The following is a 27,093-nucleotide window of genomic DNA, read 5'->3' on the forward strand; positions in this document are numbered from 1 at the left end:
AAAGCAGATTATTTGTACCCCCATGTTCATAGCAACATCATTCACAATAGCTAAAATGTGGGAGCAACCCAAGTGTCTATCAACTGATAAATGGATAAACAAAATATGGTATATACATACGATGGAGTATCATTCAACTTTACAGAGGAAGGAAATTCTGACATATGCTATAGCATAACTGAACCTTGAGGACATTATGCTAAGTCAAAGCCAGTCACAGTAAGTCATATAATGTGTGATTCCACTTACATGAGGTATCTAAAGCCATCAAATGCACAGAACAGAAAGTAGGACAGTGGCTGCCAGGAGTTAAGGGGAGTGGAGAATGGGGAGTTATTGTTTAATGGCTATGGAGTTTCAGTTTCACAAGATGAAAAGACTTATGGAGATGGATGGTGGAGATGGTTACACTCTATGAATATATTTAATACCACATACACAACACATTGAAGGTCTGGACCTCCAGGATAGCTTCTCCTCCCCATGTCCCTCTTACTGGGAGGGAGGAGGTGGCAGGCAAGGGGGCTTACAAAGGGAGGCATGAGCTGCCTAAAATGAATGCGGCAGGCCAGGGGAGGGAGGATGGGGAATCCTCCTCCAGCACCTCTGACCTCAGGCCCTAGAAGGTGGGTAGCTGGCTCATCCTTCCCCAGGACAGGTGTCCTAACACCTGGTAGAGGTCACTGGGCTGCTCCAGCCCCTCTGGGAAGATGTTGTCCTCCAAGGTGGCATCTTCATTCAGCTGCTGGTGATGGGGGTGTGTGTGGAGGATTGAGGGCCACAGACCAAGCAGTCCCTGGTGTGTTGGCTGAATGCTCACCTCCTGTGTCTTCTTTCCAAATAGAGGAGAGAACAGAAGCTCCAGACTTTGTCCTTAGAGCTGAGCAGCCTTGAACAAGTTAGTAACTTCTCAGAGCCAGAGCTTACTCATCTGTCAAAATGGAGCATAATGCCTTTCCATAGGACTGATGAAGGAACATTTTGAAGGGCTGAGCATAGGATCTTGCACAAAGTAGGTGCTCAGGGCCTGTCAGGAGTCTGGACTGACTGCAGAACTTCAGCCCCAAAGGAGGTTAGTAACCCACCAGAGGACTGGCTGTAGCATCACCAGTTAAACCATGTGACCGAGCTAGGGACAAAGCCTTTGGTGCCTCAGCATCCTGAAATAAAAGGCGGGAAGGGCCTGTACTTGCCATCTCCCTCCCATGAGTGGCACCTGAGAGGGAAGCACAGGACATAGATGGCTTTAGGATAAAACACAAAAGCCAACTGATACTGAGTAATGACTGGGGTTAGGCTAAGCCCTTTATGTCCCTTAGGTCATATAACCCTTGCAAACACCAGGGGAGGGTACTGTTCTCTGCCTTTGTCAGTTTTACTTTTGTTTGTTTGTTTATAAATAGAATATTTTTAGGGCAGTTTTAGGTTCACAGCGAAACTGAGCAGAAAGAAAGTAGAGTTCCCCCAAAATCTTCTTCCCCAAAAGTCCCATAGTCCATATCACCCAAAGTCCATAGTTTACATCTGGTGCTTGTACCTTCTATGGGTTTTGACAAATGTATAATCACATGCAGAGTTTTACTTTTTAATACCAATTTTACTTTTTTTAATTTATTATTACTTTTTTAATGGAAGTACTGGGAATTGAACCCAGGACCTTGCACATGCTAAGCATATGCTCTACCACTGAGCTATACCCCCACCCACCCCCAATTTTATTTTTATCAAAGTAGTACATTGAGAGGGGTGATGGTATGGCTTAGTGGAAGAGCACATGCTTAGCACACAAGAGGTCCTGGATTCAATCCCCAGTCCTGCCATTAAAAAAATAGCAAATAAATAAATAAACCTAATTACTACTCCCTCTAAGAAAATAAACAAACAAACAAAGTAGTACATGCTCAGCGGCTTCAAAGTGAAGAGTACAAAAATGGCTTATATGGAAAACCAGGTATGCCTCTTCCTTGCCCTCTCCGCCCTTTCTAACCCCAGGCCCAGGCCCCAGGACCAGGATGGCATCCTTATATATTCAAGGGGCCACACAGTTGGCACCAAGGTAATGAACCTCCTGCTCTGATCAGGAACATCAAAAGGCACAGGAGACAAACAGCCCATTAGGGTCAAGGGGCCAGATGGGCTGGAAAAACCCTCTGCTCCAAGAAGTCAACCAGGCATCTCATACAAGACATTCTAAAGGTATTTTAAAATCCTTGCTTGTTTCTTTAGAAGCCCCAGTCATCATTTGCAGAATTTTGCTAGATGAGGGGAACTAAAGCCTCACATGGGAAGACCACTGTGATGCGAAGCTGCCTGGATGCAGGGAGATTCAGGCTCTGGTTGGCTGCGTGGCCTGCAAAAATTTCTCCCCTCTAGACCTTGAGATTTTCATGCAAAAAAACCCAAGGAGTTGGCCAGGTGATCACTAGGGCCCTGCCTGTGCTGACAGATTGAGTTTGTGCTGCTGCTGCTAACAGCCCCATGTCTAGAGCTCTTCCTGTGAACTGGGTGCTTCCTTGGAACCACCTCAAAGTAGGCAGTATTGCCCCATTTCACCGATGAGGATTGACACTCAGAAGGGCTGTTAGGGCCGTAAAGCAAGAGAGGGGCAGTGGAGATTCTAAACTGGAGTGGCATGTTCTTCCCTGCGGCTGGGTCTTTGAGACTTCTGGCCCGTTTTCCCCAAAATAGTGCTCTGGTGTATATGTGGCAGGTGGGAGAGTGTGTAGGTAGGTGGGTAAGAGGGGGTCCCATGGCTTTGAGTAACAGCGGGGCCCAGCTGACTCGGCCCCCAGGATTTCAAGCCTCTAGCCCTCACCTCAGGGTGAAGACCATTACGTATGCCTACATTCTGTTTAATGCTAATCTTTCCTCCTCGGCTGTGAGTTCTCTGCCCTGGGCTGTGAACTAGTCACCTAGGGAGCTTTGGACAACAATGATGGCTGTGCCCCGCCTGTAGAGATACTGACTTGATTGGTCTGGAAAAGGGTCATGGCCCTGGTTGGTCATAAAAGCTCCACAGGTGATTCAGATGTGCTGGGCTGGGAACCTCATCGGATCCTGTCAGTTTCTGAAGAGCCTTGCTACTTCCTTCACCCCGCGGGGTTCTAGGGAGTGTCTGCACTTCCTGGCCCTGCCTCTCCAGCTATAAAGGCAGAGCAACCTTTGCTTTCAGCTACAGTGTAGCTGTTTTCTCTGTAACAAGGTTCACAGCACCACTACTCTGCTCTGCTGAATTTGTTCTCCTTGGAGTAGCCAAGGCCATGATGTTTCTTAAGGAAACTCTGGAAGAAAAGTCTCTGAAATCCAGTCCTGCCCTGGCTTGTGGGATGAGGAGCCCATTCGCCCGAGTCTTCTCTGCTTTGCATCTTAGGGGAAAAGAAATGGGGAGGACAGGGTTTGTTCTCCACCCAGGGTGCCCTGGGCGTTTTCTGGCTCCTAGGTGAGGCTACCAGCCCCACGAAATCAAAGACATCCCATATTCAAAAGAGGAAAAGGACAATTCCAGAGGCTACAAGGGTCTCAGAAGCAAGTCCAGCAAAACTGAATGTAATCTGAAGGAAGACAGTCTCCCGTTTCTTGCTTACTGAGCTCAGGTACAGAAAGGTGCTTGTGCTCCTGACTTAGGAGGCCTATGTGGGCTTTGGGCCGCAGAGCCTTGGATGATGATTTTAGAGCCTGCAAGAGAGAAGCAAAGTTGGGAGCAGAGAGCCAGGTGAGAGGATGCACTAGAAGTTGTAAATAAGTTGTCAGAACCAGGAACTGGAAGTGGTGGGGGAAGGTACTCGGGGGCAGAGCTCTGAGGTGGCTACTAAACATGGCGTTCCTTGGCCTGTTCTCATCCTCCATAAAGCCTGGGCTTTGAAGTCACAGCTGCAAGGAAGGCCAAATCTGGAAGGGCCTAGAAGCCATGTGGCATGTGGTTTTCAAACTGAGCTTCTTAGAACCCTAGGGAGTTCCTCAGGATTTGTAGGGATGCTGCCACACAGTGTTCTGCAACTCCCAACGTGGCTCCTTTATCTATTTAATGAGCCGGTGTACAAGGGGGAAAAAGATTTTGTGGTAAAATAATGCTAACAAAATTTGAAAACCATAGATTTAGTAAACTTATGAGAGATGGAAGGGGAAACTTGTCCAGAGTTCCCCTCTAGTCACTTACCCCTCAGGCCAGGCCTGTCTCCACAGCATACATGGAGCAGAAAGCAGGAGGTTCTCTCCGGAGGCATGACCTGAATGCAGCAACACACATGCCCAGGAGAGGAGTCACATGAGGGACAGCCACTCTCAAAAGAATGAGTGACCCTAAGACCCAGACTTGCTGACCCTGATAGGCAGTGTGAGGCTGACTTGGCTCAACTGTCAAAAGCTCTCAAGATTCTAATCTCTTTTTACCTTCAGGGAAATGTAGGGCCTTGGCCTGGGAAGTGGGGCTCCTGGATTCCAGACTGCCCACCATTTCCTGGGACATTAGCCTTCTCTTTAACGGAGGCAGCTGGGCACAGTCACTCAGTCCCTAGACCGTGGGCCCTTTAGGACAGGGCCTTTCATCTCCACTGTGGGCTGCATCCTCCTCAGCCCAAGGGACACAGGGCCACAGCCAGGCACAGGAATCCTTAACTTCACAATAGCGGCTAACTTCCCACATTTTATGTAGTGAAGCTTTCTCTTCCCTCCTGTTTCTCCCCTGGGTTGGCTCCTCTGGAGGTGAGGATCTCTACACTCTGGAGACAGTAAACTCTGGGCCATTTCTTTTGATATGCTTCTTCTTCTGAGCAGTCCAACAGGTAAATACGCCCCAAGGCCATCAAGGCTGCTTATCAGTGCAGCAGGATTTGGCCACATGTGCTTGTCCAAGAAGCATGTGGAATATTCAATCAGTAGATGATGATGAATGGATTGAGCTGAGGGGAAGAGCTGGTTCCTGCTTAGAGGTCTTAACCTCTCTTTGTCATTGGATGCCCAGAACATCAGTGATCAGGACCTCTATAGTACTCATTTGGGGCAGAGCCCCCCATTTCCCTCTCCCCCTGGGTTTCCAGGGACAGACCCATAGCCAAAGACCACAGACCCAGGCCCCGCTTTTCGTACCTCCCTGACTAGGACCTGAGAAACCATCTTCTTCCCCAGGTCTCCAACAGATCCCCTCACCCCCTACAACCTGAGTCCCTGCAGGCCCCTCTCCAGAGTCCAAAGGCCACTTCTGGAGCCTTCTGTCTCCCTCAGTCATACTCACTAGTCCCTGGTTGTCCCAGACCCTGGTCTTGTAGGGAGTCAGCCAGCTTTGTGACTTCACAAAAGGCTATCCTGTGACAAGTTTGGGCCTGGTGAATGAAGCAGGAGCTGGGCAGAGGGGCTCCCCCCAGGAACATCATGTAACTTTTCATGGCAAGACACCCCTACCTCTGAGGGAATGAAGAGGAACTGCCTCATAGTAAGAGCCCAGGACACCCTCCACACTTAGAAACCCCTCCCCTTGATGACTTCAGCTCCCAGGCCTAGCTGGGTACTCCTGGCTATATCTGGCAGTATCTCTGCAACGTCCAGGCCCATTGCAGCAATATTTGGGGGTTGGGCAGGAAGTGATTCATTTAGGTGCTGATGGTGGGTCTCTGACCTCTGAAATGGGGGTCAGACCAGCCTCCTCCCATTAAACAGTCATTCCCCTTGAGGCCTTTCAAAGTGAAGGAACTGTTGGAGGGAGAAGCTTTACCTGACCTGAGTCTTCATCAGGGTCTGCTCCAGCAGTCCCCAGAGTGCCATCAAATGGGTCAGGCCAGGGACCCCTGAATCCTGTCCTGTGGCCAGAAACAGTCATTATAAAAATTTAAGGGCTTCTCTCTCTAATGCTGGCGCCACTGTTGTTTCTTCCTGGAAAGATTTATGATTCTAGGAACCTGAGGCAAAAGAGGCTGAGGGTGCTTTCCACTTACCTTCTCTGCACCTGTTCTCCAACCTCGAACTCTTACCTGGAGCATAGCTTCTGGGAAGGGCAAGGCCCCAGGAGTCAGCAAGGAGGATAACTGGCAGCCAGGCTCAGGGATCTGACAGGTCCCAGGGGTATCTGGAGAGCAGAGTTCAGCCCTTTTCCTGCTACAGCCCCTCTCCGTGCTGGGAAGATTCACTGTAAGGGTGGCTCAGGGGATACCATCTCTGACCATCCCTCTGGCTTCTACTTTGATTGTGACATCACCATCCTGCCAGAGGACCCCAGGGAAAGAGGTGAGTGTGCTCTGGGCAAGGGTTCCAGACGTAGGCTCCATCTCAGCAGGGAGGCAGAGCCAAGGGGTGGTTTGGGGAGGGTGACATGGCTGGCTTCACATCCAAGGGGCTCCTTGGCCTTGACAGCCCTCACTCTTGTTCAATGGTAGCCTTTGCAGGCCTGAGGAGACCTAAGAGCACATCCTTTTCAATCCACCCTCTGACCCACTCGGTTCTCAGTTCTTTGCTGGGACAGAGAGTGGACAGATGATCCCTAAGAGTAGTTACTCCACTACTTCCCAGGGTGTCTGAAAATGTGCCCTAGGATTTTTCTCATAAGGAGCTCGTCTCTCATTTTGATGAGGAAAGCTCGAGCTCTTCCAGCAGGCAGGAGTACGGGGGGAAAAGAGACATCAGCCAGGGCTGAGGCGGTCCTGAAGAATGGTAGCAGGGACAGCCACAGACCAAGAATATTCACCATAGGAATAGCCATCACTTAGCTAGTACCTCCCACGTGCCAGGCAGCAAGTGAAGCACTTACAAGCATGATCACATTTAGTCCTCACAGCAGTGCTAGCAAGGAGGCATTTGATTCCCATTTTCTAGCTGGAGAAACTGAAGCTCAAGAGGTAAAGTAATTATTCCAGGGTCTCACAACTGGGAAATGGGAGCACCAGTGTTACGACGCAGATTTGTCTGCCTCCAAAGCTGAATTCAGTTGTTGACTTGTCTCCTTCTGCACACTCTTCTCAATAAAGAGGAAAAGAAGCTATTTTCTCATCCTCAACCATCAGTGATAGGGTTAAAGAGAGAAGTGGAGAAGGGTGGAATTTGAGCCTGATATCGCCCACATCATCAGCTTTTGGATAAGGGAGCCTTGACTGCTTGGCCAGTCTAATCTTTAATGAGAGCCATTGGGAGGTAGCTGTTCTGATTTGCTTCTATTTTGTAGATGAACTAAGTGAGGCCCTGGGGGCTACTGAGGGGAGTCCTTGGGGTCTGTGGCTGAGCAGTGGTTCTCAGTAGTTGCCAGATAAAATATAGAATGTCCAGTTTAATTTTCATTTCAAATGAACAGTAATTTAAAAATATAAGTATGCCCTAAATATTGCATGGGACTCTTCTGGGGGCTCCTCATTCTGGCTGGGGCCCTGGTACATGGGAGTTGGGATGGAGCTGGGGAGGAAGTCATGGCTTCATTTCCCATTTAGGTCTTAGGTCCCTCTCTGAAGTTGTGCTTGTGGGAGCACGAGGTTGGGACTGACTTCTGGAGACTGCAGCGTCTGTGGCCACCGGACAAGGTAGACCCTCAGTTCCTCCCTCTGTGAAATGAGAATGGTGGACATGGATGTAGTCATATAGGGTGGCTGCTTAGCACAACTCTTGGGTAATGGAGGTAGTATTCCATATTTCTAGGGGGCTTGAGGGGCTCCCAGGAAGGAGGAGGGCAACAAGTGAATGATTAGAATTCCCTCTTTGTCCAGGCTGGGATCCCTAGAGCCTAGCATCCTGGGGCCTCTCCTTGGTGGCTCCTGTGACCCCTGGACACTTGCAGTAGCAGTAGCCAACAGCATAGTGGGAGCAGGACAGGAGAAGGCAAAAGAGTTGTGTGGCACCAGGGTGGGGATGGGCTGATGGAAGCACTTGGGTCTGGTGAGCCAGGAAGTAAGTGATAGAGAAAGGGTGGAGAAAAGGGAAGAGGGGGATGATGGGGGAGACAGTAGAGAGGGGAGGAGCATCCTGAAGGCCAGAGGACTTGATGCTATTGATTTTCCTACCCCAGGGGTTGTGCATGCTTGGGGATGGGGACAGACTGGAGTAAACCTAATTCTGTAGCCCTTGGTGCTGGGGCCAAAGAAGGGCTGCTCTTGCCTTTCTTCTGCCACAGGGCAGCTCTGCAAGCATGACTTCTTGCCCTTTTGGATGGTGGCTGCTTTTCTGAGGCATACCACTGGGGGAGGTGGGCACAGCCAGAATAGCGGGAGACAGAGTCCAGAAATGTTCTTCCAAAGAGGCCAAGGACTCTCTCTCCAATGATTCAGGTGGATGTGCCAGACCAAGCTGGGTGTGTGTGCCTGATTTATCTGTGGCCTTCTGCTTGCATGTACTTAGTTGTGAAAGTGTTGACTGTGAGGACTGGTGCCAATGCATAGGTGTGCATGCTGTGTCTCTGGAATGCATGCCTGGCCTGTGAAATGTGTCAGTGAACAGGCATGAAATGTATGTGCAGCCTGGAAAACCCGAGTGCAGTCTTTTCCTCTTCCCAGAGTGGGAGTCTTGGAGTGCCTGCAAGTGTGTGGCTGTATGTGTATAGGAGGTGATGGCAGAAGTAGGGGAGCTGCAGGCATTATAAAACAGAGATTCTAGGGGGAGCAGTTGCTAGATAGGCCCTGCATAGCTCCTGCTCTGCTTCCCCAGTCTCCCGGGCCCTGGCTTCTCCAAAGGCCCTCTGGGATTTCCCTTATTCCCATCATTTACTCAGGGCCCCAGGCTGATTTTCTTAAGGAAAGCAGTGCTATCTGGTGGCAGGCTGAGAATATGCCAGGAGCAGGTGAGCTGGACCCTGGGTTCCCACAACGGCTCTCTGCCTTTCAGGACCCCAGCTAGTGGAGAAGTCAGCACCACACTGGCTAGATGATGGACAGAGGGAAGATGTCTAAGGCTTGAATGCTCCACCCTTATGCATTTGTGGTTCATGGCCTAGGGAGTGCTGGAAGACTGGTGTAGGAAAGTTAAGAGTCCAGCCTTTGGGCCCATGAACCTGGGCCCCATTCCTTGGGCTACCAATCTGGGCTCAGATTTCTCATCTGTATACGTGGCTAAGTGTACCTACCCTGTGGGATGGTAGTGAGGGTTGTATGAAAAATGAGTAAAATATCTGGCTCAGAGCTATAAAGCCAAAGAAAATGGTAGTGGCCATTACTGATAGAGGCAAAGTCCCAGAAGCACAGAGAAGAGAGCTGTGTGTTGTGGCAGATGAAAGGGTTTCAGAGAGGTGACACGTCTGTGATGCTGCTACCCAACATTCTAGAATTTTGGGCCTGAATAGCTGCTGCAAGTTACACGTTCAAGTAAAGGAAGGAGGTCTCTTTTCTGGAAAGAGGGGAATGGGGTCTGATGGGAAACAGAACTAAGAGACCTAGCATCCAGGTTCTACCTAGCTTATTTTTTTTTCTTTTATATCCACTAGTTTGTTGTATTTTTCAGATTCCACACGTAAGTGATACCATACAATATTTGTCTGACTTATTTCACTTAGCGTAATAACCTCCAAGTCCATCCACGTTGTTCCAAACAGCAAAATTTCCTTTCAATAGCTGAGTAATATTCCATTGTGTGTGTGTGTGTGTTTGTGTGTGTGTGTATCTTCTTCATTCACCAGGGTTTTTTTAAATTTATGTATTTATTTTACAATATCATATTTTAAAAATTGAAGTATAGTTGATGTACAATATTATATGTTACAGGTATACAATATAGTAATTCACAATTTTTAAAGGTTACACTCTATTTATAGTTATTATAAAATATTGGCTATATTCTTCATGTTGTACAGTACATCCTTGTAGCTTATTTTATACCTGATAGTTTGTACTTCTTAATCCTCCACCTTCATTTTCCCCTCCCTTCCCTCTCCCCACTGGTAACCACTAGTACCTTCTCTACATCCGTGAGTCTGTTTCTTTTCTGTTATATTCACTAGTTTGCTGTAGTTTTTTAGATTCCTTGTGTGATATCTTCCAGTATTTGTCTCTCTCTGTCTGACTTACTTTACTTACTAGCTGGCTTCTTATTAGCTATGGAACCTGAGCATGACAGCAGGCTTTTTGCGTCTCATGTTCCCCATGTGTAAGCGCTGAATATGAGGACTCCATAGAAATACACAGAAACTTGCTCAGGACTCCCAGAGATAAAGACTGGGTAGGATCTTGTCGGGGAGAGATTCTGCTCACCTGTGGAGTCACGTTTATCTTTCATATCTCCAAAAAGGGGTCCCTCAGTCAGAGTCAGGAGTCGTTCTGGTTTTGCTGCTGATTGGTTGCGATATTCAAGTCATTCACTCTTTCCGGGTCTCACTTTTTCCAGCTGCAAAATAAAAGAACTAAATTAGCTGACTTCTGAGGTCAGCTCAGCCTCAATCTATGGCCTTTTTCCCCCCTTTCCCCTGCCTCACATATAATACTTAGGATAAATATTTATTGATCCTACGGGCTAAGTCTTAAGCAGAAATACAAAAAAAAAAAAAAACAAAACCCAAAAAACCCAGAGCGTCTGTTTAATGAGTGCTGTGATTTCTCATATGCTTTGAGAAATATTTTCTTAGATCCTGGTATGTTATAGGAATAATGGGACAAATGAAAAAAATAAAACAACGACTCTCCCCTATCAAACAAGGCAGAATAAGGTACTGAAAGGTATACAACCTTGGCTTGGGAGGATCCGGTCTTTCACTTTCCGCTTCCGCCTTCCTAAGCAGCCAATGAGTACCTAGCAGTTCGCTAAAAACTACAAACCCCAGAAGTCAACGCGCAGGGCAAAGTGCCCATGCGCCAATCAAGACGGGCGGGCCCCGCTCCTAGAGGAGGAACTTCATTTCCCAGGCGGCTTCGGCGCTCGTCCATATTCCTCGGCTCGCCCTGGCGTTTTCCTCCCGCCTCCTGCCAGCGAGCCTCGCGCCAAGTCGGGGGGCGCGTGCGCGTGCGAGTGGGGGACGTAGTACGCGAGTGACGCATAATATGTGGGCCGCTCTGGAGCCGTGGTCGCGCTGTGTGTGAGTGAGGGACAGAGTGCGGGACCTGAGGCGGTGTGTGTGAACTGTGGCCGCTGGCGGGGTCAGGGGGGAGCGGCGGAGCCGCCCGGAAAGGTGAGTGGGGAAGGGAGGGAGACGGCTCTCTGGGAGGGGAGCGAGGAGGTGGGGCGCGTGGCCGGGCCGGCGGGAGAGTGGGCGCCGGGCTGGGGGAGGGGCGGCACCTGCCTGGGCCGCCGGCGGGGAGGGGGCGGGCCGGGCCTGCCGAGGAGGCTTGGTCCAGGTATGACAGCACTTTTCCTCTTCTAGATTTTTGGCCCAGGGGCGGGGCCTCCACGTTCTTCCTCTAGTCTGCAAGAGAAGCTTCCCGAGAGTAACTCTTCCGCCCGGAGTGGGGGGCAAGGGTGTGCCCGCCCCTCCCTGGAGGAGGGGCGCTTCTCATTCCCCTCATCACCTTTTTCCTTCCAATCCTACCAGTCTTGTTCCGTACGGGCTGGGGGGCTCCATCTTCCCTTCCGTACGGCGGCCCCCTTCCTTTCTCGTATTGTGTCTCCGCCTCCAGCTCTAGTCACCTGGGCGGGCTCTCCCCTCCCTCAGCCTCGTGCCACCACCTCCTGCACCCGCCGGGCTCTCGGACGGGGCAAGGGGGCGGAGCTTTCCGGAATCTCCTCCCACCCTCATGGTGGAGGGGAGGAGTGGGAGAGACGTGCGGGTCCTACAGTTTGGAGCCAAACATGGGAATGCCCACCAAGCTTCCCGGGAGCCTATTTCTGGGGTTATAGTCGTTTTTAACTGAGTGTCAGGCATTTGCTTAACACACTATTCTCTTCCTAGACGGTTTGCGTCTCACTTCCTCTTATTGCAGTGTTAGCGCTCGTGTTTCGCTTGTGTTGAAGTAGTTCTGAAGTGTTTGTAGTAGTTCTTTTTGAGTCCCAGATGACTCGTCCTTGTCCGTGTCACTTTGGCCTCAGTTTTTACTTATTACTATCTTTTCAGTGAAGTCTTTTAATTAGTTTACGCGTTTTAATTATTAGCAGCATCTTCCTGTTCTAAACGCTTAATTAATGTACAAAGTAAGAGGTTCGTTGATAGTGTTACCCTTTAATTTTCTTGTCCCACTTTACTGGAGTTTATTTTTGAGATTTATATAAGCTTGTATATCTAGACTCTGGGAGTCGGTTTGATATTTCTCTGCTTGATGCTGTTAAGATTTGGGTTTTGAATGTAACGTTACCCATTTTCGAGTGGTGATATATTTTTGGTTGTTAAGAAGATAATAGGTACAGAATTTGGAGACTATAAAGGAAATCCTTTTATGCTCAAAATCTCTCGAGTAGTTGTTGAGCTCAGTGTCTTACTATTCTACCTGTTGTACAGTAGTTAAACTTAATAGAGGAACAATCTGGTAGAATGAGCCACATGTTTGAAGTGTTTGAAGTCGGTTTGTTACCAGTGTTCTGACGTTTTTGTCATGGTCGTGGACAGTAATAGGTTATTGTTATATGTAATCTCAAATGTTATACTAATTACTGGGTAAATTTTACTTGAAGCTCCAAACTTGGGTCTCCCCTCCCCCCCGTTTTCTTTTTCTTTTCTCCAAATAAACAGGAATGCTTACAGACTTTGTTTCAGGATTGTAGCCTTACAGGACCTATCCTTAAAGTGAACTTTTTTTTAGGCATTGGGATACTTTCTGACCAATAGGTCATTCAGTATTGTGTGTTAGAAGAGCACTGATTTTATGGTTTAATTCAAAAGTTACAAAAGATATCAAAATGGTAGAAAAGTGGTAGAGCGAGGGTAATAACATGTGGTTAAAAAAAATCTTTCACCTACCTTTATCCCTCAGAAAGTCAGTTACCTGCCACAGAGGTGATAAATATATCCACTTCTTATGTATTCTTCCAGAGGCACACACATGCTTTGCTTTTCTCAGTTGACAACATATTCAGAGTTGGTCCACATTAGGAAAGGAAATGCTTTGTAGTTTTTTCCCTACTTTTTAATTAGGAAAAAAGCTCAAGCATACTAAAGTTGAAAGAATAGTAAAATGAATACTCGTTTATCCATCCAGATTCAACAATTGTTAATATTTTGCCGTATTTTCTCTTAATAGGTAGATGTGGTGTATGTTTATTTTGTGGAACTATTTGAAAATAAGTTGCAGACATAGCACTCCTAAATAGTTTGGCAAGCATCCTTTAGGATAAGGATTTTCTACATTTTTTTTTGTAGGGCTTTATGTTCTTGCATTGTATGGGCAGTCTTATCTTTTAACCCTCACAACAGCCATTTCCATTTTACAGATAAGGAAATAGAGATTTGGAGAAGTTAAATAACTTGGTCAAGATCTCACAGGTATGTTGGCAGAGTTGGGATTTGAATGCTTGAAACCCTTTTCTACCAAGTACCAATTGATTAGTCTTGGAAACCTTCCTGAGCCCCTTTTCTCATCTGTAGAAAAGGACAGGGTGGTTATGAAAATTCAGAGTAATGTAAGTAAATTACTTAACTAAGTGTATATCTCATACTAATATTCACTGATGGGTAACTATTGTATCACTTTTAGACGGGCCATAAATTCTGTATACGACTTAAAGAACTCACTTTGAAACATGGTGAATTGAATAATGCCCCTTCACCATGTTGTCCATAACAAGATGACTGCACCTTTTGCATTTTGTTAATAGTCTTTCATTAATAGTAGAATGAATTATCATTGATGTTACTATTTTAGTCTATTATAAGTTTATATTTTCCCTGGGCAAGTGATTAGTCCCAAAGTTATAATTATTCTTAGGCATAATTAATTTTGAAAATGCTACCAAAAGTACATATGTGTTCCTAAATTGAACTCTAAAATGTTATTTTAATGCTCTTAAGTTGACCTTTACTAGAGGTTGTTTTTCTTTTAAATTTTGCCTTATGTGCTCTACTGGGCTGATTGCTTAAGTTATCCAGGAGGCATTCCCTCCTGGACCTTTTTTTCCCCCATTTATGAAAAAATTTGGTAAAATCTATGTATCATAAATTAACCATTAACTGTTTTAAAGTGCACAATTCATTTGTACTTAGTAGATTAACAGTGTTGTGCAACCATTACCTCTTTTAGTTCCCAGACATTTTCATCACCCCGAAAGGAAACCCCATATCCATTAAGCAGTCATTCCCTATTTCCCCCTCCCCCATGCCCCTGGTAACCACTAGGCAGCTTTAGGGTATATTTACCCATTGTGGATGTTCCATATAAATAGAATCACACGATGTGTGACCTTTTATGTCTGACTTTTTTCACTTAACGTTGTTTTAAAGGTTCATCCATGGCTGTAACACATATCATTACTTCATTTCTTTTTATGGCTGAATAACATTGCATTGTATGAATATAACCATATTTTGTTTATCCATTCATCTGTTGGTGAACATTTGGGGTTGTTTCCACCATTTGGCTATTGTGAATATGTTGCTTTGAACATTTGTGTACAAGTATTTGTTTCAATATTTGTTTTCAGTTCTTTTGGGTATATACCTTGGAGTGGAATTGCTGGGTCATATGGTAATTCTATGTTTAACTTTTTTTTTTAAACTTTCTGAGGAGCTACCGAACTGTTTTCTGTAGCTGCTATGTCAGTTTTCATTCCCATCAGCAGTATACATTCCAGTTTCTCCACATCCTTGCCAGTGCTTGTTATTTTCTGATTTTTTGGTTTTGGTCATCCTAGTAGGTACGACTGGTATCTCATTGTAGTTTTGGTTTTCATTTCCCTAATGGCTAATGATGTTGAACATCTTTTCATGTATTTGTTGGCCCTTTGTATATCTTCTTTGGAGAAATGTCTATTCAAGTCCTTTGTCCGTTTTTGAATCAGGGTTTTTTGTTGAGTTGTAGGAGTTCTTTATATATTACAATGATACTAAATCTTTATCAGATAGGTGATTTGCAAATATTTTCTCCCATTCTGTGGGGTGTCTTTTCACTTTCTTGATAATGCACTTTGATGCACAAAGTTTTAAATGTTGAAATCTAATTTATTCATTTGTGGCTTATGCTGTTGATATCAGATGAAAATTCCTTGCCAATTTCAAAGTCATGAAGATTTGCCCCTATATTTCCCTCTTAAGAATTTTGTAGTTTAAGTTCTTACATTGAAGTCTTTGATCCATTTTGAATTAATTTTTGTATGTGATGTGAGGCAAGGATCCAACTTCATTCTTTTGTATGTGGATATCCAGTTGTTTCAGCACAATTTATTGAAAGATAATGGTTTCTCAAAAAATTCTTTCCCTGTTGACTGGTCTTGGTCTGGCCTACTTGTTGAATATCAGTTGACCATAAATGTAAGATTTTATTTCTGGACTCTCCATTCTGTTGTATTTGTATGTATGTCTTTTTTTATGCCAGTACTACACTGTTTTGGGTTTTTTTTTTTTTTTTGATTTTTATTTTTTGATTGAAGTATAGTAGATTTACAATATCGTGTTAGTTTCAGGTATACAGCAAAATGATTTAGTTATATCTGTGAATTTTTTTCAGATTATTTTCCATTATAGGTTATTATAGGATTGAATATAGTTTCCTGTGCTATACAGTAAATTCATATTGTGTCTATCTTACATATAGTGTTTTGTATCTGTTAATCGCATACTCCTAATTTATCCCTCCTCCATCTCCCTTTCCACATTGGTAACCATAAGTTTGTTTCCTATGTCTGTGAGTCTGCTTCTATTTTGTATATAGATTCAAGTTATATATATTTTTTCAGATTCCACATATAAGTGATAATTCTTTCTCTGTCTGACTTAATTCACTTAGTGTGATATTTTATAGGTCCATCCATGTTGCTGCAAATGACAATATTTCTTTCTCCTTATGGCTGAGTAATACTCCATTGCATATGTACATCACATCTTCTTGAGCCAGTCATCTGTGTATGGGCACTTGGGTTGTTTCCATGTCTTGGCTGTTGTAAATAGTGTTGCTGTGAGCATTGGGGTACATGTATCTTTTTAAATTAGAGTTTTTGTCTTTGCCAGATATATGCCCAGGAGTAGGATTGCTGGATTATATGGTAGTTCTATTTTTGTTTTTTTAAGGAACCTCTGTACTATTGTCCGTAGTGGCTGCACCAACTTCCATTCCCACCAACAGTGTACAATGGTTCTCTTTTTCTCCACACCCTCTCCAGCATTTATTATTTATAGGCTTTTTCATGATAGACATTCTGACTGGTGTGAGGTTATACCTTATTGTGGTTTTAGTTTGCATTTCTCTAATGATTAGCGATGTTGAGCATTTTTTCATGTGCCTGTTGGCCACCTGCATGTCTTTTTGGAGAAATGCCTATTTAGGCCTTCTGCCTATTTTTTGACTGGGTTGTTTGTGGATTTTTGGTATTGAGTTGTATGCGCTGTTTGTATATTTCAGATATTAATCCTTTGTCAGTCACATCATTTGCAAATATTTTCTCTCATTCTGCAGGTGGTCTTTTCATATTGTTGATGGTTTCCTTTGCTGTGAGTAGTACACTGCTTTGATTGCTGTACTTTGTAGTTTTGAAATCAGAAGTGTGAATTCTCCAACTTTCTTCTTTTTTAAGATTGTTCTGGCTATTCAGGGTCCCTTGCAATTACATATAAATTTGAGGATTGATGTTTTCATTAATTCAGAAAAAATCATTAGGTTTTTGGTAGGGATTGTATTGATGGTTAACTGCTTTGGAGGGTATTGCCATCTTAACAATATTAAGTCTTCTAATCCATGAACATAAGATGTCTTTCCATTTATTTAGGTCTTCTACAGCAGTGTTCTGCAGTTTTCAGTATGGAAGTCTGGTGCCTTTTTGGGTTAAATTTATTCCTTAATATTTTATTCTTTTTAGTGCTATTTTAAGTGAAATTGTTTTCTTGATTTCATATTTGGATTGTTTATTGCTAGTGTATAGCAATATAACTAATTTTTGTATGTTAATCTTGTACCATGTAACTTGCTAATTTGTTTATTAATTCCAATAGTCTTTTTGTAGATTTGTTAGGATTTATTATATATAGGGTCATGTCATCTGTGAATAAAGATAATTTTATTTTTTCCTTTCCACCTTGGATGCCTTTTCTTTTTCTTGTCCAAATGCTCTGACTGGAACTCAGTACAGTGTTTAAGTGGTAAAAGCAGACATCCTTGTCTTGTTTCTGATTTTAAGGGGAAAGCTTTCAGTCTTCCACCATTCAGTATAATGTTGGCTGTGTTTTTTTTTTTTAATGCCCTTTATCATATTGAGGAAGTTCTCCTCTGTTCCCAGTTTACCTAATGTTGAAAGGATGTTGAATTTTGTCAGATGGTTTTTCTTATCAGTCAGATGATCATTTTCCCCCTTTATTCAATTAATGTAATTGTATTACATTAGTTGATTTTCATAAGTTGCACCACCCTGGGGTAAATTCCTGGGGTAAATCCCTCTTGGTCGTGGTATATAATCCTCTTAATATACTACTGTATTCATCTTCCTGGTATTTTGTTGATTTTTGCATCTATTTTCATAAAGCATATTGATTTATAGTTTTCTTGTGATGTCTATCTTTGGTATCAGGGTACTGCTGGCCTCATGCAAAAAGTTAGGAAGTGTCTGTCTTCATTTTTTTGGAAGAATCTGAGGATTTTTTTTTTTTAATGGAGGTACTGGGGATTGAACCCAGGACCTGGTGCATGCTAAACATGGACTCTACCATTGAGCTATGCCTAGTCCCCAGGATTGATGTTAATTCTTTAAATATTTGATGGAATTCACCAGTAAAGCCGTCTCTCTCTGTCTCTCTCTCTCTCGCACTTTTAGGATGTGTTTTAGGAGATAAATTTTGCTGTTACCTTATGTTACTACTTCGCCCACTCTCTAGATCTTTTACTTCTGCATAAAATTTTACTGTCAAAAAAAATTGATTAAATTATTGCCCCACTCTTCTCAAGATTGTCAAGGTCATAAAGAAAAAGAGAAGACTCAAAAACGGTCATAGACCAGAGGACACTAGGGAGACATGACAACTAAATGTGATGTATCCTGGATGAGATCTTGGAACGGGAAAAGGACATGAATGGAGAAACTGGTGAAATATGAATCAAGTCTGGAGTGTAGTTAATGATAACGAACCAAGTTTTCTTTATTTTGACACCATACCACTATAAAATGAGATGATAACATTAGAGGAACCTGAAGTAGGTGAGGGGTATATGGGAATTCTCTTAACTATTCTTGCAACTTTTTAGTAAATCTATAATTATTCCAAATAAGTTTTTAAGTTTTATTCCAAATAAATTTTTTAAAATGTAGATTAGTCAAAATTGATTGCAGTCAAAATTACAGCCTGGGTTTTCTCAAGGTAAGGTCAGAAGTCCATATTAATTTGTCACATCTGTAGTATTTCTTTTTTATGACTTTGTTTAGAAAGACTGAAAATGTGAATTCTTTGCAGAAAAGAAGCCTTTTAATTTTTTTGTTTTGGAAATATTTTTTCTCCTTTGGAGTTAGGGGTAGCCCAGGTGACATGAATCACTATCTACCATTAAAATTGTCTCAACTGTATAAAACATAAGTATTTAAAATTTAGAGAGTTGGTAGTATCATCTTTTATTTATTTGGTCTTATGGTAGATATCTTTAGAAGAATGACCAATAATCCTAGGTCAGCTAGTAATCCCTTTCTGGTGTGAAACTTTTTGTGGAATGGTTGCTATTTCTGTGGAAATACATACTTTGCATTACAGGATCTGACATTTTGATCTGAAGACTACTTTGGCAAAGTTGATCTTTGAACCATCTAAACATTCAGGTCTCATTTATCCCGCTTGGAGTCCCTTATAAACCTCTCTTCCCCGTGTGGATGTCTTACACGGCTCCTTTAAAGCCTGTCTCAGCTCCTTGTCCTTCTATATCCCGGGCTGATCACTCAACCCAGCACTTTTTCTGCCTTTCTCTGGCCTCTTATCTTTCTTCCAGGAGGTCAGTTGTGAGACAGGTTAGGAATTTTGAAGACAAATGGGTTTATAATATTCCTTCCCAACTTTCATGCTGGTAATGATATCTACTTCAGTACTTGATCTTTTGTTAATTAACAGAGTTGTGTTTTTTATCTTTCATAGAACTTTCCCCCTAAAGACTTATAAGAACAAAATATTTCTGGGAGTAGTTTTTTGCTGCATTCTGTATTTTAAAAAAAAATTGTGGCCTCAAAGATTTGGACCTCAAGATCTAGACGTGGGATTATTGTTTGTTTGGTATGAAGGTGCAGGTTTAGAGTGTTCCTGTGAAACTTTTCCTCAGGTGAAATGACGTAAAGTGAAGAAGCAGTTACCCTAGGACATATCTTGCTAACAGATACACAAAATAAATTGAGATAAAGCACAGATGCTCACAGCGGTTCGAAGCTATGGTAGCTTGATGCTGAGTGTAGTTCCTGTGGAAGGAGCTTGGAGGTGCCACTCTCAGTGCTTGGGGTGCACACTGCCTTTATAATGGTTTGCTGCAAAACATGCTGAATGCTGTTTTTGCTTTTTGCTTTTTTTCATAAAAGCAAAAATCCTCTTCAGATTCCTTTGGTTTAGCAAAAACATATACTAATGTAGATCTTTCATAAAAGCAAAGTGGGCATAAAGTGAACTTTTGAAATGTGGGGGTACCTGTATGTGCATTTTTGAGGGGAGAAAGGGACCATAGGTTTTGCCCACTTCTCAGAGGGATTCCTTATCTAGAAAGGTTAAGAATCATGATTATGATCCAGTTCCCTGTCATTTGACAGTGAGCAAACTGAAGTTGAGAGAGGTAAAAAGACTTGTCCATCATGACTTAATAAGTATCCGGGCTCCCAATCCCTGCTTTTCTACTGTACAATGAATAAAATTATCTACAGGGTCCAAGGGTTAAGTTTCTCTTGCTTTAAATTCTTTCCCTTACTTGCTCATCCCTTTTTTTCTCCCTCCTCACTTTTCCTTTTGTAGGAAGTGTGTCAGGTTTATTTGCCTGTGTTCATTTGTTTCTCTCTCTCTCTCTCTCTTTTTTTTTTTTTCTGCTTCCTTAGGCCAAGCCATGACTACAGTAGCGGTACATGTGGACTCGAAAGCTGAGCTCACTACCCTGCTGGAGCAGTGGGAAAAGGAACATGGCAGTGGGCAGGACATGGTACCTATCCTTACCAGGTATGAACAATTAAGGTTTTTTTTTTTTTTAAAGAAGAAATTGGAGAATAGTATAGAATATTTTCACTTTGTGAATTCTAAATCCATTTTCTCCCTGTCAGAGCTAGTCTTTCTTACTCTACTTCTTGAAGCTTTTAAAATTTCTTACCTTCCTCTCACTCCCTTTGTCATCATTCTCCTTTCCAGGTTCTTCTGCCAGTGTTTTAGCCCCAAGGTGTTGTTTGTGATTCTCTTTTCTCTTCATCCTAAATATTCTACCTAGATAGTTTTCTCTCTGTCCATGATTTAAAAAATTATTCTCATGTTAACTTTCAAATCTCTATTTCTACTTCAGACCTCTCTTTTTAAAAATTTCAGACCCATTTCTCAGCTGCTTGGTGTATATATCTTTACTTGATTATTCTATAGACACCTGAAACATACCTTGTCGAAAATAGAGCTTATCATCTTTATCCTACCTCCCTCGTCATTCACCGCTTGTGCTTTTGTACCCCCTGCTTGATGTAAATGGTTTTAAACTAAAAACTGAAAACCATTCTCCCCAGTGTATTCCTCTACTAGCACAACTTAGTCTCTAAGCCTTGTGGATTTCTACGTGCTCTTCTTCCTCATTCTCATTACTACTTCCTTCATTAGGTATTGATCATGTCTTGACTGGCCCATTAGGCAGTGTGCATTTTCCCTCTGTCTCCAATTTACCGCTTCTAATACATCATCTCCTTTGCTGAAAGATTCCTCTTTCTCATACACAAATCTGATAGTCATACCTCTGCTCGTTATTCTTCTCTGGCTCCCTTTTCCTACAGAATGAAATGTAAATTTTTCAGAGTGGCCTATGATGCCATTTGTGATTTGGCCTTAACTTCCTTTTCCTGCTTCATAGTGTTGTTCTCCTTCAGTAAGGAATAGTACCGTGTTTTCCAGCATCTATGTGCCTTTACATTTGTTGTTTCTTTGGCCTGAAATGCCTTTTCTTGGTACATCTGCCTGGCAAGCTCTAGTCCTTTCAGAAAGCAGTTAAAAAATCATGTCTGTCTCACAGACATAGAGAACAAACTTATGGTTCCAGTGGGTAAAAGGGATGGCAGGGGGAAAAGAAAATCATGTCTGTAAAACCTTTTCTGATTTTAATGTCCCTGCTGGGTTTGGGCCCTCCCTTCACCCACCTCTTCCGCGTTTTTTTCTTTAAATTACTCCTGTCATTTGAATATAAATATTATAATCCCTCCCATTTTAATTACCACATTGTACTATAATTATCTTTTTACATGTGTCTCCTCATTAAATTGTAAGCTTTTTGAAGGCAGGTACTACTCCTTTTTATTGGTGTCTTCTCAGACAATGACTTGCCCAACGCCTGGTACATAATAAGCTGTGTGTGACATAATTGTATCGAATGAATGTGTTAAGAAGGAGAGACAGTGAAAAATAAAGGCTAGGTAGGGATGCTCATGGTTTTTCTAAGCAGGAGGTCACTGGAGGGGAACTTTAACATCTAATCTTTGATATCATAGCAGTGGAGAAAAAACCTTTTTGTTTATGCAGTGATCTATTTGTTAGGGATAAAGAGAACTCTGATCTTATAAACATTTAAATAGGGATAAATGCTTTGTTCATAACTGCTCTTGATACATGGGGAACATGTGAAGTTACAGTTTTTTTTTTTTAGGAAAAGAATTATTGCTGACTGGTGAAAAGTGGATTATCGTTTATAGAGGCATTGGAGATTAAGAACTACTAATCACAAGCTACTTGAAATGCAACCACAGTGAATTAAAGAATCTTAAGTATTGTGCAGTTAACATGTGGATTATTGATTGATGTAACTGAAAGGAGGAGAGAGTCATAAATGGGGATGATGATGTTAGTGGTAATTCATTTAATTGCTCAAAAAATATTGAGCATGCACCCTAAAAATAGTCAATTTTATTTTCAGAATTATTTCATGTTCATTATCATATTCGACCCTGAACTTTGTAATTATGCTATGGTATTCAGCAGTGCAAAGCCTAAAATAGAGGGGCTTTGTCTTCAAGGAGATAACTGTATGGGAGGCAACTAATGGATACAAAACAATGCATAGTTGTACAAGTAGTATATAATGAAGTGCTAGATTGGGCAGTGTGGTTTGTAAATATTGTAGGGGCTAAGAGAATGGAAAGATTTGAATGAGTCAGTTTTTTTATTTACTCAACAAATGTTTGAGGACGTTTTGTGTGTCAGAACTGTAGGAGACACTTCTCTGAACCCTGGCTTCCTCATTTGTCACTAAAAATATCACTGAGAGCTACATTGTTAAAAGGTAGGCATCCTCAGAGCTACTTGCAAAAGACTACATAGTCGGGCGATGGAAAGCTAAAGTTAGGATACTGGGTTTTAACTCCAATTCTGGTGGGCTTTCCAGTTACAGGATGTGGTAAAGATTCCTTGGAACAAGGACTTGAAAGTTGGTAGAATATAGCTTGATGATATGCAGAGACAGAGTTTTCTAGGAAAAGTGAAAATGTGACTGAAAAAGGCATCCAGGGGAGAATGAACTGGGACATGTTTTTGTGGCAGTGAAGAAATGGGCCTCACCAGAGTGGAGGGTTAATATAAAGTAGGAATGGAAGATAACGTTGTATGGAACAAGCTCTTAAAAAGATCTTCAAGGTTAGATGGAGACTTTAAGAGACAGTAGGATGAGAAGAGTATAGTTTGTTTTAGAGAGGGGCAGCTGCTACCATCCTCCAAATTGTGGGTCTGTTCACTGGATATTTCCTAAAGTACATTCACATCTGTCACCCCTTACCCCCCCTTCCCCAGCTGGCTGTGGATTTGGGTGTTTGCTGTATTCCATGAAAGCAAATGAATTTCAGGCCTACCTACTCTTTTATTGACTACTGTTTTTAATTATCTTTTTGGCCATTTTCCTAAGAAAAATACACAACTGTTTATAACTTTAATTGACTTTTTATTCTTTATGTTGTTTTATTATAATCAAGTATTTTGACTTGATTCTGTGAAAAGCGACTGGCATTGGGCCAAGCTATATGAGCTTAACCTGGGTTCTGTGGGTTTTTTTTTATATTATTGAGATACAACTTATAGTCGATCCATGGTTGCTTGAATCTGTGGATGTGGAGGGCCAGTGTGGTACTGTGACATTGTATATAAGGGACTTGAGTATCCAAGGATTTTGGTATCCCTGGGAGGGTCCTGGAACCAATTTCCTGCAGATACTGAGGAGTGACTGTATATACTATATAGTGCTCTGCCTGATGGATTCTTTACTTGTGAAATCATCACCCAAATCAAGTTACAAAACATGAGTACCACCTCCAGATGTCTCCTTCCTGCCCTATCCCAGTCAATATCTACCTTTAATTAATTGGTTTTCTATTTGTTTTTGATTTCCAGTTTTCATAGGAACAGTACCTAAATAGTTCTGACATATCAAGCTCTGTTCTAAGCAAAGTACATATATTAACTTAAACCTCAGGGGAACTATAAGATAGGGACTGTTACCCTCATTTTACAGATTAGGCACAGAGAGGTTAGGTAACTTGACCAAAGTCACAAACAGTGGAAGAGGTATGGCTTGAACTTTGGCTATCTGACTCCAGAATCCATGTTTTTAACTTCTGCTGTGCTATATTGTCTAGTTTCTGCTGAGATACTAGTAGATCTTATAATATGTAATTTAAAGTATATTTTGTGTGGTCACCCTTTGTGGCAAAGAGAATTTTCAGGTTTAGGGGGAAAGGTAGAAATACTGTTGAAGATTGATGGAGAAAAATATACCAAAGTGGGCAAGAATTTGTAGGTAGCTTTATCCTTAAGACTAGGAAGTATGATTTTATGGAAATAAAGCATATAGGAGAGTTTGAGTTGGGACAGAGCATGCTGGATACTGGAGAGCATGATAGCCTTGTATTTGATTGTCATTGTAATAGGTTAAAATGTCAGTCTTGCTTAGGGTACTCAATAAGTGATTTTTCTTATTTCCAAAGAATGTGTGAATATAAAAGAACAATTGATACATGCAGCAACATGGATGACTCAGTGTGCTGAGTGAAAGAAACCAGACGTAAGGGAGAGGGTATAGCTTAGTGGTAGAGTTTGGGCTTAGCATGAATGGGGTCCTGGGTTCAATCCCCAGTACCTCCATTAAAATAAATAAATAAACCTAATTACCCCCCCCAAATAACATGAAAAAAATAAAATGGATAAAAAAAAGGTCAGACATAAAAAGAGTATATATGATTTCATTTATATGAAATTCTAAAACAGGAAAAATGATCTTTAGTGAGAAAAGGCAGATGAGTGGTTGCTTGGGGCGGAGATGGGAGCTTGAGTGGGTGGAAAAATATTATAGGCTGAGGTAACCTAGAAAAGCCCTGAAGTAGTTATGAATTTGGACTCTGAAGAGTAGGGAAGGCCATGTGGCTGCAGCTTAATAAAGGAAGAGTGCAGGAGTAGAATGGTCAGAGATGCAGACAAAAGCCAGTGTAAACCATGGCAGTGCTTGGGTTTAATTCAAGTTGTTGTAGTAAGTCATTGGAGGTTGGAGATGAATTGTGTCAGGTTAAGCATAGAAGCAAGAAACAAGGAGACCAGGGAAAAGTCTATTGCACATAGTCCAGGAAATTGATAAAGTTGGTCTGGACAAAGGTAGGAATGGTCAAGATTTAAAGAAATGATTGAAGTCAGGAGATATTTTGTAGGTAGAGCTAATAGGAATTTCTGTTGTGGGGGATGAGAAAAGGAAGGCTTTAATGATAACTCCTAGGTTTTTGGCTTCTGAGGGGGTGGTAGTTTTTTTTTTTTTTTTTGAGACAGGAGAGTTGGAGAGAAGGATGAATTTGGGAGTGGAAATTGTTTTACAAGATAATGTATAGATCTTTATGTTTGTCAGGAGAATGCCCTTTTTGTGACTTTTTGCTTTTATTTTGTATCTTGACTGTTGAATTGATTACTGCAGATGGTGGTACATTTTTTTCTGTATGCTTGTCTAGAATTGATCCTGTCTTCCCTTTGTGCTAGGATGTCTGAATTAATTGAAAAAGAGACTGAAGAATATCGTAAGGGGGATCCAGACCCATTTGATGATCGACATCCTGGTGAGACCTGTGTTCTCTTAAACCTGGCTCTAATTTTCATACAAAAAATTGCTTAATATAGGGACTATTTTTCAATTGAAATAACATCTTTCATGCTAAGTTTTAAGACCTTTTACTTGTTAAAATATTGCTCAAGGTAGGGGCAGTGAGGAAAAATAAATTCCTGGAAAAACTGAAGTATTTTAAATATTTATGTATCAAAAAGGAGTTACTAAAAAGTTAGTTATAACTTAAAGAAACTAAATTATATTAAGTATACCTTATTAATTCGGTTGATAGGATTACAAAGATTTAAAAAGAGAAAAATATCTTCCCTCTTTGACTTTTAAACCAAAAAATGTTATCCTCTGTGCCTTTGCCTTTCTAACAATGGTAATTATCCTTTTACTAATGGGGAAATGTGGTTGAGAATGCATTCAGTGCCTTGCGTTTAGTTATGAAATTGATACTTGGAATCTTGAATAATAAACAGACTTCTTGATGACTATTTTAGTGTCTCAGTAGCTAATATATGCCATCTCATATTAATGTGGTTTTATTTTGGGCTAATTTAATTAGAGCCATGACAACCGAGCCTGCTTCGGCATGGAATTTGCTATAATATAGAACTGTATGTGACTTGAGACTGCCATTTTATGTTTTCTCTAAGGTAGATTATAAGGGGACAAAGCTTAAGTGGAATGGGCCCACACTGCATATAAACTTTCTCTTTATAAAGCCAGAGCAGTTCTTTATGAGTCAAGAGTCTGAAATTTTGTATGTGGAGAAATAGAAAGAGTGGGACCTATAAAAATAAAAGCATTTACCTGAATATTCCAGAGTTTATTTCTATTTCTTGGACTTTTATTCTCAAATCTGAATAAGCTATGCATTTCAGACTGAGTGTTCTTTGTTTATGTGACATTACCTGTTGCTCTTGTCCTAGACATCCCTACTTGTGATTTTGAGAACTATTTACCTGTTTAAGTCACATCGTCAGTAAGGCAATCATAGCATGAAGAAATATGAAAGTGAATATGAAATAAGAAATGAAGTTAATTCACGGGGTTATGAAAAGAATTAAAAGATAATTACGCTTAGTGCATTGCCTTGGAAAGGATGAAATAGTAACAAGTAAGAAAGGAAAGTCAGAATGATACTCCTTTTTTCAGTAGAAATTTAAAGACAGTTTTTTTCCTCCCTACTTCTTACGTTAAGCAATATCTGTCATTAGGCATAATTTCTGTTAATAAAAATGAAGGTCTCAGTTTTATTATTTATAAACAGAGAAAGTTAGGTAATCTGATATCCTCATTTGTTTTTATAATATCGTTCTCTAACTTCTGTTTTTGTGAATTTGGGATATTCATTACAGCTTGGTAAAAACTTTATCAGCAGTTTACATTTTTTCTTCATCCTAAATTGTATCCTTTGACTAAATTTGTCACTCTGAAATGAAAATTAAATGAAATGTATGGTATCTGTTTAAAAAACAAACCAAGAATTTTCCTGACCATTAACTAATTCTTTTACTTTTAGGCTATGTGTTGAGTAGATCCTGGGTTCCTGGCCTTCTCTATCCTCAGGAGCTCAGAAGTTAAAATGGCCAATGTTACTTTATCTTTAGAATTGGTGATTTCTTGGTGGGATTCCCCTCCTCCCCCAAACCTGGGGTGTCATTACAGGTTTGAGGACACATCTCTGCTGCTGTTGGCATTATAGTTGAAAGAGAGATTGGGCTTGGAGCCTGTCTTCTCCAGGCCACCCATCAAAAAGAAGCTGTGCTTCCTTCCTTTCTCTGGCTGGGAAATTGGGGTTTTTCTGACTCTTAGGCCCCCATATGATTCTTTTGTAGACTTTGTATACTCTTAGTGATGCTGGTCTGGGTCT

General features: G+C 41.8%; 2 protein-coding genes across 7 annotated transcripts in view; one reads left to right on the forward strand and one right to left on the reverse strand.

Moving 5' to 3' along the window:
* RAD54L2 (RAD54 like 2) overlaps positions 1-10,750 on the reverse strand; it is a 106,907-nt gene extending 96,157 nt beyond the window's left edge. Inside the window, exons 1-3 of one of the 4 annotated variants that reach the window (XM_074344795.1) lie at positions 10,149-10,600; positions 5,964-6,058; positions 4,157-4,226 (exon numbers count right to left, since the gene is read on the reverse strand). The gene's annotated coding sequence lies outside the window, so the exon portion shown is untranslated. The other 3 variants (XM_074344794.1, XM_074344796.1, XM_074344793.1) reach the window with 3 other exon arrangements.
* A 153-nt stretch (positions 10,751-10,903) lies between these two features.
* DCAF1 (DDB1 and CUL4 associated factor 1) overlaps positions 10,904-27,093 on the forward strand; it is a 67,934-nt gene continuing 51,744 nt past the window's right edge. The window contains exons 1-4 of one of the 3 annotated variants that reach the window (XM_074344791.1): positions 10,905-11,059; positions 13,249-13,300; positions 20,005-20,122; positions 25,148-25,224. In XM_074344791.1, coding sequence (XP_074200892.1) covers positions 20,013-20,122; positions 25,148-25,224 — 187 coding nt within the window. In that variant the 5' untranslated portion in view covers positions 10,905-11,059; positions 13,249-13,300; positions 20,005-20,012. Of the gene's footprint in view, positions 11,060-13,248; positions 13,301-20,004; positions 20,123-25,147; positions 25,225-27,093 lie in introns of all 3 variants that reach the window. The other 2 variants (XR_012499994.1, XM_010969110.3) reach the window with 2 other exon arrangements.

The sequence above is a fragment of the Camelus bactrianus genome, chromosome 17 (assembly GCF_048773025.1).
Source record: "Camelus bactrianus isolate YW-2024 breed Bactrian camel chromosome 17, ASM4877302v1, whole genome shotgun sequence".
In the NCBI taxonomy this organism is placed as follows: Eukaryota; Metazoa; Chordata; class Mammalia; order Artiodactyla; family Camelidae; genus Camelus; species Camelus bactrianus.